Raw genomic sequence first — 13,783 nt, 5'->3', positions numbered from 1 at the left:
GTTGTTACCTGACATACTTCATGGAAAAACTTTGACCCAATGGTTATGTGAGATGAGAGAGTGATGGACACTCTGGGATGCGATCAATGTAACTTGGATTGGTGCCAGACCTATGATACGATAATTAGGCCCCCAATAATGGCTTTCATTTTAACCGTTATTTGTTAAATTGAGATTTTTACTTTTTGAGAAATTAATGAATTTATCGGAAAAAAATTCGGAGAATGCTATCTTAAAGCCTTAATGTACGATCTTTTTTCAGAATATACCTTTATTTTTTCAAAACCGATTTTTGTGCATATTTGTAATACTTATACACATGTTCCAACTTAAATCTATGAGCAAACTGTCAAATTCGTCATATTTGTAGTAAAACGGGATGATTTTTTGTTGGTCCGACATATTATCATAATTTTTAGATTATGATAATATGTCAGAACGATCGTAAATCGTAGTCTCCTACGAATCAGTTTGGTTACGCTACCCCCACTCTGAGGCCGCACTCGCCGTCCTATCCAAATAGTGCGAGATATTTCGACTGATAGAGGTGAAGTTTATGATGTTGTTTCTTTGCAAATTCTCAATGTTTTTTCGCGTCAAAATGCATTGGGAACTTTAAAAAATGATTGCATATTATCATTTTGGAAGAAAAAACGAAAAATCTAAAAATTTAAAAAGATCGTACATTAAGGCTTTAAGGGCTCGGTCCCTCAAATCATCAGCAGCTGCAATATAGCAGCAGAAATCCGCTACAAGAAAACAACAACATAAACAACAACGAATCAAAGAAGACAGGTTCCCTATATTTGAAATCCTCAAGTACAAACCGATAATGTCACCAGACTCTCAAATTAATTTAAATTCAAAGTAGCTATCATATCAATATAGGCGTGGAGGGGACGTCTACAGAATGTTTGTTCTAAATCATATCAATTTCAAATATTAATGACTGAGATAGAGTGTACATAATAATTGGTCATTATGACAGAAGCTCAAGTTTCGTCGCGCGAAAACCAAGTGATATTTTCCTCTCATCAAATAATTTTGTCACAAGTGGTCAAGTCAACTTTAATAGGATTAAGTTTTAGGGTTACGGGCTGGTTTTAGGGTTTGGATTATGGTTTAGTAGGATTAAGAGTTTAGGCTAGGATTATGTTGGGTTGCGACGACTATTCTAATGTTTACTATATGAACATTTGCCAAAAGGCAAGTTCTCAAATAACGTAGCAAAAAGATTGTCATCACATCATCACAATGCACCATGCTTTTGCATATAAACATGATAAAACTGGTTCCTGACACATACAAATTAATTGAACATGCATGTACACAAAGGAGGGCTTTACAGCAGCAATAAACTGGGGCTCTAAGGTTTCGAATGGTATTTGTGGGTAACTTGGGGTCTCGTGTGCTCATCCTAAGTGTTCAAAAATTAAGATCTCGTAATGGCTAGCTTCTCTTTTGATGTTCATTGGTGTATGTATACCGCAACCTTCAGCACATAATTTTCCGCGTAAGGCTATTATAACATAATAAAAGTGTAGTTCCTGATAGGTGCATAAATCCATTAGACATGTTAGAGTGTGAAATTGGTTATTTGTACACGAATGAATATTAAACCCTTTCCTGTGTGTAAGGTATGTTATGGTTTGGTCTGGCTGAAGAAAAATATCACATAAATGGCATGGTGTATGCTGGGATGTTGTGAAATTCTTCTTTGAGCATAGTGACTTAGCGGCAAGTACGTCCCCTCATCTCTGTTGACAGAAATTGCTCCTCTAATATAATACACTGTCAAATGAATCAAGAAAACTAATTCTCGAAACTATGTAAATCAAATATAGGGAATTGTATGCATGGTCTATTTTTTTTCGGTACGAATAGGCCAATATCATTATCATGTAGGACATGTCAAGTTTATAAGGGCGAGGGACGAAGCTGTTAATCTAGAAATGTTCTTTTAATGCCCTCCAACAACATACCATGAAGTTATTTAAAACTCCTCCATCACTATTAGTCAGTCACGTTTATGCCCGATTGACAAATATTACCCAAGCTTTATTAGACAAGAATGATCTGGGTCAGTCACTAACCAATTACGGCATATATAGTCTTGAAATACCAGCCGTTGTGGTTGAACAATTTTCATTACGATATTTTAAGTGACCGGCATACCGGCTTGAAACTATTTCTCAGTTATTGGTTTCGTAAGTTCGTATATATAGCTAGCAACAGTTTTTTGAGTGACCAACGACTAGCGACTGCTATCTTATTGACAGGCATTAACTGTGATGATTTATATTACTAAAAATATTTCCGCGTAATAAATATTTTTGTTTAACTGGAAATATTTATTTTATTTTTACACTATTGCTTAAACCATGCAATCCACACATATCCTTTTGCGGTTCATTTAAGCCCATTCACTGATAGATAGCCTGGATAGATATTCATAATATTTCCTTTTAATCTAATCACACCATACGCCTCTCCTCCATATCATCAAGATCATAATTATATACATAATTTTTAGTCCATTTTACATTTTATAAATAGAATTATTCCTTGATTTTGTAACCGCTCTTAATTATAATCATCATATTTAATGCTAGCCCCGGCACCAACTTTCCTTGACAAAGAAACCTCATACTTGTGTTGAATCGTTGGGCACGTTCTCATATTACACAATTCGTGGAACTGATTCCGGCTGCGACGTACTTTATGGTTTGACTAGGGTGTGCGCTTCACAACTGTATATTTAGTGGCACTTCCCTGGTTAAACGAACTTGTATATTGGTTATTGGGCATAACAATACTTCCAGTTTATGTTATCTGATTACCCATAATTTGCTGGTTGGCAACTCGGATTGGCATTGGCAAGTCTCATCCCATTGATTGAAATTTGAAACTTCAGAGCAACTAAGTTTCAAAGTGCCATGCCATTCTCCCTGGCCAATATACCATGTGAAACCACAAACATAATTTTTGGTTCAGAAGAACTAGCGTGGGCAGTTGTCCTGGCCGGGGGCGTGTATATCCGTCTTTCGTGCCAAACTTTAGATGACAGTCGTAGTACTGAGTAGTCCATTGATATTCGACACCATTTTTATCTGAAGAGGAGGAGGATGAGGTTTATGAATACCATTTCCATTCAGGATAAACATCTCGTTAAGTCTATGAGCTTCTATGCACGCATGTATAACCGATCAAATATCTCAAAGACAATTACAGACGCATTTATTTGATGTTTATTTGATTTTTGATGAAATAAGAAAGCAATATTTTCCCTTATTTAAGGTTAGCAACTATTTTAAACTGTTGCGATTTGGTAGTTCACAGCATCTTGTGAATGGTAGTGAGCTTTGGCAAAAATGGCATTGATCATTTCATAGCGAGTGTGTAGAGGAATTCAAATACTAAAAGTATCACAGATATACTTTTTTAGGGCCTGTGGTTCTTGAGTTATGTTGTAAAGAGGGCTGAAACAACAACACTTTTGTAAAACGTACCGTACATAACTCATTAACAAAAATAAATTAAGCTAGTTTTCAAAGTATATGATTTGTAGAATGAACTTTTGCAAAACACCAAAGAGTTATTTTTCAATAATATTTTGATTTAGATAATGAAAATCGATTTGTTTTTGGCTACTTCGACCAACAATACCAACTCTACCCTTAACAAGCTTAAGGTGATACCCTAAAGAGTCACTTAATGACGCACATGGGCTCATCTGTCTGAGAGTGATTACATTTACCGATAGAGAGAGATTTCCTCTGAAAATCCCAACAAGAATTAAAGGTTCGTGCCCTTATTTGCTGGTGGGATTTTTAAGGGAAGGCACGTGTATTTTACGTTATATGAAGAATTAATTGAAGGATTAATTACCAAAGTTACATATTTTGGATAAAATGTGCTATGAAACGAGATATATGTAATCAATATTAATTAATTATAGAGCCTAACAGCCTAAGGTTGCGGGTTCGAGCCCCATCAGGGCCAACGTGTTGTGCCTTTTGTCAAGACACTTTATCTCGCTTGTTCCACTCCACCAAGGTGTAAAATGGGGAACTGTTATTGTTGGCAGACAAATGGTGTGATTTACCCCTAGTGGCAGTGGAATAAATATATGGCGTTCTGAAAATACAAAACGCCGATATTTATATTAAATTAAGAAAACGAAACGAAACAAATCAATAATTATTTAAAAAGAAATTTCATATTTTCATAATATAGGCCTATCGCTAACTTTTGAAGATGGAGCTCTGTTGTAAATATAGGCCTACGTTTAGATGCATATACAATTTTACGCATGTGCGTCATGATACATGTTTAAATTAAATAACGTACATGCGCGGGCAACCGGGAAACGGTAAGATTACATTGTGTCGAGAAAATACATGCACTCTAAAAACAGTACTATGAACCCAATGCATGCGTAATAAAAGCCGACTGCACGGTGAAGGACGGCGTTTCTAAAATACAATCCTGCTAAACACGTTTACGATAATAATAGCATGCAGGGTTAGTTTGCTTGAGAGCTAAAGTGTTTCTATTCCATGATTGCTCTGTCTGTGTCGTTCTGAACTTCTGAGACCCCAAGTTATCAAAACATTCTTGTATCATATTTAATATGATTATGACATTTTAAATTCATCGTTGGGCTCACACATCTTTAACTCATCATATACCTAATGTACATTCAATATATTTAGTAAGTGTGACAATAAAGCTAATTAGGCCTAAAATCAAAATTATTTGAAGAGAGTTTATCGTTAATATCGACACATGCTCTGTTAAAACTATTTTGTGATCATGAAAAGGTATGTACTATTATAAATGTTCAGGAGTTTCATGAGAGTAAATCGCTAGAGTTTCCATATCCCACGGATATTCCCGATATAGCCTACACAGATAAAACTATGCTTCAACGTTGCAGTGGTGTATCTTACATAACTTTCGATAGTGTACATGTATGCAACTACAATATGCAAACACGTCCAATAACCTCAAGGTGTAAAATTACATGGAAAACGTTATATATCAGCTGTAGAGGTTTGAACTTCGCACACAAGACGGTGTAAATTGATTCCTCTCGCATGCATACCAATGCGGTCGTTTGTCTCAATATACTCACTGAGGTCACTGAACATTGCCTTAATATTATTAGCTGTATGATACATTGCCAGTAGACAATTATTGGAAATGATGTTAAACTTGACAAGACTTTGCACAAATAGGCCTACCATCGTCACCTTAAGGGTAGATGCGGTATTGTTGGTCGAAGTAGCCAAATAAAAATCAATTTCATTATCTAAATCAATATATATTATTGAAAAATAACACTTTGATGTTTTGCAGAAATTCATTCTACAAATCATATACTTTGAAAACTTGCTTGATTTATTGTTGTTATGTTATTTGCGTTTTACAAAACTGTTGTTGTTTCAGCCCTCTTTACAACATAACTCAAGAACCACAGGACCTACAAAAGTATATTTGTGATATTTGAATTCTTCTACACACTCGCTATGAAATGATCAATGCAATTTTTGCCAAAGCTCACAACCATTCGCAAGATGCTGCGAACTACCAAATCACAACAGTTAAAATAGTTGTTAACCATAATAAGATAATTGCCCAAGTCATGTTTTAAAAATAAAATAAAATAAAATAGGCAGACTTAGGCAATTATTTTATTAAGATGGCGATATCAAATATATTGTGTGATTTAAAAGCTACAGCTGATTGTTTATTTCAATTCATTTATACAGATTATTCGGAACCTCAAAAGCTTTATAAATGTAAGCCTTTTAAAAAAAAAACCAATTATCCAAAATTGTGTGCAAAATTATATAGAAAAGTAAAAAAAGCTAGAGAAATAAATCAAGTGGAAACATCATGCAATTAAGTCAATATGTAATATTTCAACACATTTGCCGCACTTTTTTTAAAATTTGATTAATAAAATCAAACTTATGAGACTAACATCAATACTTTTGAGACTATGTAATACAACACTGACCATGAATAATATTATGCAATTTTCCAACAAATTTGACGATTTTTTAGTTTGATTGAAATCAAAATTTGATACTATAATACAGCGAAGCATTGTGGGACCTCTACATTCTTCACCTGGGCTCATCGTCCAATTTCACTTACCCGGATGTGTTTCAGCGACAAGGACTGGGTGTTAATTAGAAAATGTTAAACTTCATCATTAACACATTAACCAATTATCTGCAAATGTAGTTTACAAGAACAAAGCACGTACGTGTTGAGTAAATAAGAATATAATTAATTATAAATTAAAAATGTTACTTGAGAAAAAAAAAATCAGTCATATTCAAGAAGGCATCAAACATGTATTCTGAGAACTACATGTGTTGGTTGAAAAAAGATAAAAACTTTTGATATTTTTTAAAAATGGGAGTATTTGCTGCGTATCAAGTAGAGTGAAAATATTCTGCTTGAAATATGTCAAGTGCATCGTAACGGACTTAATTAATTATTGAGTGGACGAGCTGATAACCGTGATAACATAAAGATGTCTGTTTCATATCCAAGATTTATCAGTCTGAGGTCAATCCCTATAATATACACACACATCCTTATTAAAACAAAAAGAATTAAACCATGAGGACCGGTTGTCATTTTTGTGAACTGGTAAAATAATTAGCCACAGTCTGTATTAAAATGGCATTTCGTGATCCACAGCATCATCCCCCACTTTTCTCAAAAAAAAGTTGAGATTTTTGTCTCACTGGAAACCCCTGGCTACAAAAGGTTTATTTACAAAAAATTTCTTGCATATTAATTCGTTTAGCAAAGATATCGTGAAATTTGAATTTCGTTCTGGTATACAGAACGAAATTACAACACATTGTCTATGTGGAGCAGTGTAAAACACATAATCATGCATAACTCGCAAACGCAAAATCGGAATCAACTGAAATTTTGGGAATAAGCTTTTTTCGTGGATATCTACTGAAAAATGTCATAAAAAGAGGATGATCACGAAATACTCCTTTAAGAGCTGATTCATTGTTATAAAATTCTTAATTTTAGTAATCCCTTTGATATTAACTCGCCAAGACTTTTTCCGACATTTAACTATTGGCAATTATAGATCTGCGTTAGTTCAATGTCAACGGATCACATAAATAAATTTCATTTTTAGAGTTTATAAAAACCAGGATCATGTATTAAAAGCAATAAAATACTAGGGTCTATACAATAATGCAATGCATATAAGTGGTAATAATTCCAACAGCGCGGTAGAGCATGCTATATAAATGTAGATGCCAGTGTGCGTTTTCCCAGTTCTGGGTTACCGCATAAAATGTATTTTTTTAAAACAAAAATAGATTAATAATTTTCAGAGTTTATAAAAACCAGGATGTATTAAAAGCAATAAGATACTGGGGTCTGTACACATTGAATATAATGCATGTAGTCCTTATAATAGTGCTAATATTCCAACAGTGTGGTAAAGCATGCTATAGATACTAGTGTGCGTTTTCCCATTTCCGGGTTACCGCAGAAAATGTGCCAATTTAAAATTTCTGTTGGTACTATTACATATTTTGCTTGAATCGAGGAAGTCACATATCAAAATAATTTCATTATCTTCAATACATTTTTTTTTCGAAACTGTCACAAAATTAAAGCCGACGCGGGAGTGGTCAGCACTGAGACAAAAATACCAACAGCATCTGACCTCTATATAGACTCTTAATCGTGCACAATTCATAATCCTCTTTATCATATTTTGTATTTTTCTGTTTACTTTACAGCAAGAAAGAGGCAGTGAAGAGTTCAATTATGACATCTATTTCTGGATTGGCCAGTACTCAACATCTGTAAGTAGCCTATTTTAAGGTGGTACTATACACCCCTTGATAAATTTGTGACTATTTTTGCATTTTTCTCAAAAAATAACTAGACACTGGTAACAAAAGTTATATATATTTTAGGGGCAAGGAATCCAGTTACTACACTGGAATTTCAGTGACTCAAGACAAGTGGTATGTTATTTATGATAAGAAAAAAAAGGTACCGCTAGAATGTACCTCATTTCTTAACATAAGTAATGAACCACTTGTCTTGAATCACTGAAATTTCAGTGAAGTAATTGGAGTAATTACACCTATAATATGCATAAATTTTGTTACCAGTGTGTAGTTATTTTTTGAGAAGAATGCAAAATTAGTCACAAAATTTGTCAGGGGTATATAGTACCACCTTAATAGCTTTTAATACTACTAACTTCTGTATGGAGCGCCACCTAACCGTGAAAGGAAAAGAGCGAAAAGTGAATTATTTTATGAAAATCACTTTTTCTTGAATAAAGGTGCAATGTTCACCACATTTGGTGTATAGGACTTTTGGGTTATAAAAGAAGAAAAAAATTCTTTCATCTAAAAAAAGTTCCTAGCTCATTTCCTTTTATAACTATTTTGAAATTTTACACCTTAAAATCCAAGATGGCCACCATTTAAATATGCAAATTAGGTGAATTTTTTCCTCATTGTTTTACCCAAAGGTACAGACCAAATTTGGTGATCATAGCACCTTAGAGTGATTTTCATGAAGGTCGTACCTTAAATAACAGGAGTCCCATTTTGTGCAATTGAAGATTTCTTTTTTGTTATAACAAAGTGTCGCGTGCATGATGATGCATTTTGAATTTTATAAAACAGGGCTATTATTTAGAACATTACCAATGCTACATGCATTAGATTGTGATGTCAAACCGTAGTTATAAATATGTTTAACTTATCACTACGACCCTACCCTTATAAGTATTTGTTATTTTTATACTTTATAGATTGTCTTAGATATTCATTGTTTTTAATTTAAAATCTTATTAACGAGTTTATGTGATATTTGATATTTTTAAAGTTTGTAACCTAAGGTATGGCGTGCATGTGGTATTTATTATTAGTATTTTCAGACGTGTGTGTTATATTTATTTTTATACCTTATAACGTGGGTGTGTTATATTTATTTTTATACGATATAGGCTGTGATATCCATTATTTCAATTCCGTAGTACTCATGCAGAAACACGTCAGTGATATTTGTCGGTTTTTATTCTATACACCTATCCGACTTCGCCATTACTGCGGTGTCCCCGATGTAAAACTGCGGTGTCCCGAGGTCGGGGGTTCCATCCATTATTTATTTTGTGCTATATAGTATTGTACCCGGGAATTGTACACAACAGTGATATTCAATACACAATCATGAGTATTGAATTACGAATTAAATCTCCCGCTCTGGTACATCTGTGTTGCCGTCAATAGAGGGCCAAATACAGTAAACGCTTCTCGGATTGGTGTATACTTACAATACATATAATTTTTTTTTTTCATATGACATTTATCTGTGGAATTTATCATACATGCGTTTATTTATAAATTTAATTCTTGCCTGTCCCATCATTTCCATTTTGTGTATGACAAATGGACTGTCTGGACAAACAGATGTGAAAATCTCGTTAAAAATGTTTTCATACTAATTGGTACGCCCCATGTTTGAAGTTATTGGGATGATTGGTTTGGAAAATCACCTTTACAACTTCAGTGTCCCCTTAAGGTTAGCAACTATTTTAAAGTGTTGCGATTTGGTAGTTCACAGCATCTTGCGAAATGTAGTGAGCTTTGGCAAAAATTGCATCGATCATTTCATAGCAAGTGTGTAGAAGAATTGAAAGATCACAGATATACTTTTATATGTGCTGCGGTTCTTGAGTTATGTTAAAAAGAGGGCTGAAACAACAACACTTTTGTAAAACGTACATAACTCATTAACAACAATAAATCAAGCAAAGTTTTCAAAGTATATGATTTGTAGAATGAACATTTACAAAACATCAAAATGTTATTTTTCAATAATATATTGATTAAGATAATGAAAATCGATATTTTGGCTGCTTCGACCAACAATTCATCGTGCACCCTTAAGGGATGGGGTATGAACGTTTGGACAGTATTTATTGTGGGACATTAGAGCACATCAGACATATCGAATTGTATTCTGAATACGAAGAATGTCCTTCTGATATCAAATCATTTTGATTTTTTTGAAATTCGCAATGTAATATACATTTTATGGCAAATGATTAAAAATTGATATTTTTGATATTTAACAGTACTTGAAGTAAACTTTATAAATCTGATGAGTTATACTTAAAGTGTATGTAGGTGGGATGAAAAGCCGACGATCAATTGAAAAGTGTGACCTTTTGTATTGAAGATATGGATTTTTTCCCAAAACACCAACAAATGTTTTTGGGAAAAAAATCCATATCTTCAATATGGAAAGGTCAACATTTTCAATTGATCGTCGGCTTTCCCTTCCAGCTACATACACTTTAAGAATATATCATTAGATTTATAAAATTTACTTCGAGGACTTTATATATATCAAAAATGTGAAAAATATCAAATTTTAATAATTTGTCATAAAATTTGTATTATATCCTGAATTTCAAAAAATGAAAATTATTTGATATCAGAAAGACATTCTTCGTATTCATAATGCAATTCGATATGTCTGATGCGCTCTCATGTCCCACAAAAATACTGTCGAAACGCTCAAAACGCTCATTCCAGATCCCTTAAGGTGGTACTACACCACTGTGCCTATTTTTGCATTTTTCTCAAAACAATATACCGTATTGGTGACAAGTAAGATATGTATATTTAGGGCACGGACTACAACTACTGTACTGGAAATTCAGCAACTCAGGGCAAGTAGTTATTGATTTATTGATCAAATATTGGTTTTCCCTCATTGTTGACTGTAACTCCACAACTTTTGTCTGTGCTGAAATGAAATTTCCACTGCAGTAGTTGTAGTCATTGCCTCTATAATATACATATCTTACTTGTCACCAATGCGCTATAATTTTTGAGAAAAATGCAAAAATAGGCACAACATTGGCCTAGGGTGTAGTACCACCTTAAGCGATTCAGTTGCACCACTCTCCCGTATGGCTTGCATCTCAAAAACTTGCGCGTTACATTTTTAGCTACTGTAAATTTGTGTGCTCTAATTTTGTGCGTTCAACGCCCGGTTCATCACCCAATAAATTGTGTATGTTGCTACACAGTGACGGTTTCTCAGACTTGGATTCTTATAATGTAGATATATCAGGCTCATGTTACATACATACTTTATCTATGTGGGTAACATGATTCTGATAAATGTAAGTAAGTTTAACGTTAAGATAACCCGACATAATGTATTTAGCCTATGCTACCAGCAAAGACAACTTTAATGGCGACCCAAGACCTGGAAAATCAACATTCTGATTAACAATGATTAAAATGCACAGAGTACGGAAGAGTATTACCAATATATATCTCCTTATTACGTTATAAAAATGTATCAGTTGGCCTTACGGACTAAAAAAATATATGGTAGGTCAGTCGTGATTTATTCCAAAAACAGGTTTTTTTGATAGAGCATACATGTATGGTACCCGGATGGTCATTTATTTTAAGTAGGCCTAACCGCAGGACTTTTTACTGGGTCTGATGCATGCCCAGACTGCTGACATATCTACACGTAAACATATTGTCAAATATACATGTATGTACTTCGGTTTACAATTTCGTGCATTCAAACATGTTCACCACATTCACAGTGCATTTACAGTTCACATGTTACATTTAAAAGGTGGCGCGCAAACAGTATTACGAGTAGAGAGCATGTATGAGCTTCGTGACAATCTTGGCCACCTAACTATGTTTAATACAATAAATGCATATAAATAAAAACAAACCCGGTCAGCCGGGAACATAAGAGACTATAATATTGCTTTACCCAAGTCTATGTGCTCAATATGTAACATTAGAGACTAGTGTTGATTTTCCAAAGCCTGGATGCTCAATATGTGACATCAGAGACAGTGTTGATTTTCCAAAGCCTGGGTGCTCAATATGTAACATTAGAGACAAGTGTTGATTTTCCAGAGCCTGAGTGCTCAATATGTAATACGAGAGACTAATGTTGATTTTCCAAAACCTGGATGCTCAATATGTGACACCAGAGACTAATGTTGATGTTGACACCAAAGACTAATGTTGATTTCTAAAGCCTGGGTGCCCAATATGTAACACGGTACCAGAGACTAATGTTGATTTTCCAAAGCCTGGATGCTCAATATGTAACACCAGAGACTAATGTTGATTTTCCAAAGCCTGGATGATCAATATGTGACACCAGAGACTAATGTTGATGTTGACACCAGAGACTAGTGTTGATTTTCCAAAGCCTGGGTGCTCAATATGTGACATCAGAGACTAGTGTTGACTAAGTAGAGAGCATATATGAGCTTATAACTATGTTTAATACAATAAATGCATGTGAATAAAAACAAACCCGGTCAAATGCCCAGTGTTATTTAGCCGTCTTGGCGGAAAACAACTTGCCCTGACCTCAACTTCAAGCACCCTTTTCCAAAGACGATATGCTAAACGTGTAACATCAGCCAGGAACATAAGAGACTATAGTATAATGTTGCTTTACCCAAGTCTATGTGCTCAATATGTAACATTAGAGACTAGGGTTGATTTTCCAAAGCCTGGGTGCTCAATATGTAACACCAGAGACTAGTGTTGATTTTCCAAAGCCTGTGTGCTCAATATGTAATATCAGAGATTAATGTTGATTTTCCAAAGCCTGGATGCTCAATATGTAACATCAGAGACTAATGTTGATTTTCCAAAGCCTGTGTGCTCAATATGTAACATCAGAGACTAATGTTGATTTGCAAAGCCTGTGTGCTCAATTATGTAACATCAGAGACTAGTGTTGATTTTCCAAAGCCTGGGTGCTCAATATGTAACACCGGAGACTAATGTGGATTTTCCAAAGGCTGAGTGCTCAATAAATAACATCAGAGACTAATGTTGATTTTCCAAAGCCTGGGTGCTCAATATGTAACATCAGAGACTAATGCTGATTTTCCAAAGCCTGGGTGCTCAATATGTAACACCAGAGACTAATGTTGATTTTCCAAAGCCTGGGTGCTCAATATGTAACATTAGAGACTAATGTTGATTTGCAAAGCCTGGGTGCTCAATATGTAACATTAGAGACTAGTCTTGATTTGCAAAGCCTGGGTGCTCAATGTGTAACACTAGAGACTAATGTTGATTTTCCAAAGTCTGGGTGCTCAATATGTAACACCAGAGACTAATGTTGATTTTCCAAAGCCTGGATGCTCAATATGTAATATCAGAGACTAGTGTTGATTTGCAAAGCCTGGGTGCTCAATATGTAACACCAGAGACTAGTGTTGATTTTCCGAATCCTGGATGCTCAATATGTTACATCAGAGACTAGTGGTGATTTTCCAAAGTCTGAGTGCTCAATATGTAACATCAGAGACTAATGTTGATTTTCCAAAGCCTGGGTGCTCAATATGTAATATCAGAGACTAGTGTTGATTTTCCAAAGCCTGGGTGCTCAATATGTAACATCAGAGACTAGTATTGATATTAAATCATGGGTGATAAATAATGTAACATCAGACACTAGTGCTGATTTTCCAAAGCTTGGATGCTCTGTATGTAACATCAAAGACTAGTGTTGATATGCAGCGTCAGCAGAGATCATAGACTAGCGTTGATTTGCAAAGCCTGGGTGCTACATATGTAACATCAGAGACTAGCGTTGATTTGCAAAGCCTGGGTGCTCAATATGTAACGCCAGAGACTAATGTTGATTTTCCGACGCCTGGGTGCTCAATATAATAACACCAGAA

The 13,783-nt window shown here is 34.6% G+C and overlaps 1 protein-coding gene across 1 annotated transcript in view; it reads left to right on the top strand.

The window, feature by feature from the left end:
• The window catches only part of LOC140166016 (gelsolin-like protein 2), a 51,226-nt gene that overhangs the window by 13,361 nt on the left and 24,082 nt on the right, over nt 1–13,783 (top strand). The window contains exon 2 of the mRNA XM_072189384.1: nt 7,800–7,865. Coding sequence (XP_072045485.1) covers nt 7,800–7,865 — 66 coding nt within the window. The remainder of the gene's footprint in view (nt 1–7,799; nt 7,866–13,783) is intronic.

This window comes from Amphiura filiformis, chromosome 12 (genome assembly GCF_039555335.1).
Source record: "Amphiura filiformis chromosome 12, Afil_fr2py, whole genome shotgun sequence".
Lineage (NCBI taxonomy): Eukaryota > Metazoa > Echinodermata > Ophiuroidea > Amphilepidida > Amphiuridae > Amphiura > Amphiura filiformis.
The sequence above is the reverse complement of the archived record's forward strand: the minus strand, read 5'-3'. Positions and strand labels throughout refer to the sequence as shown.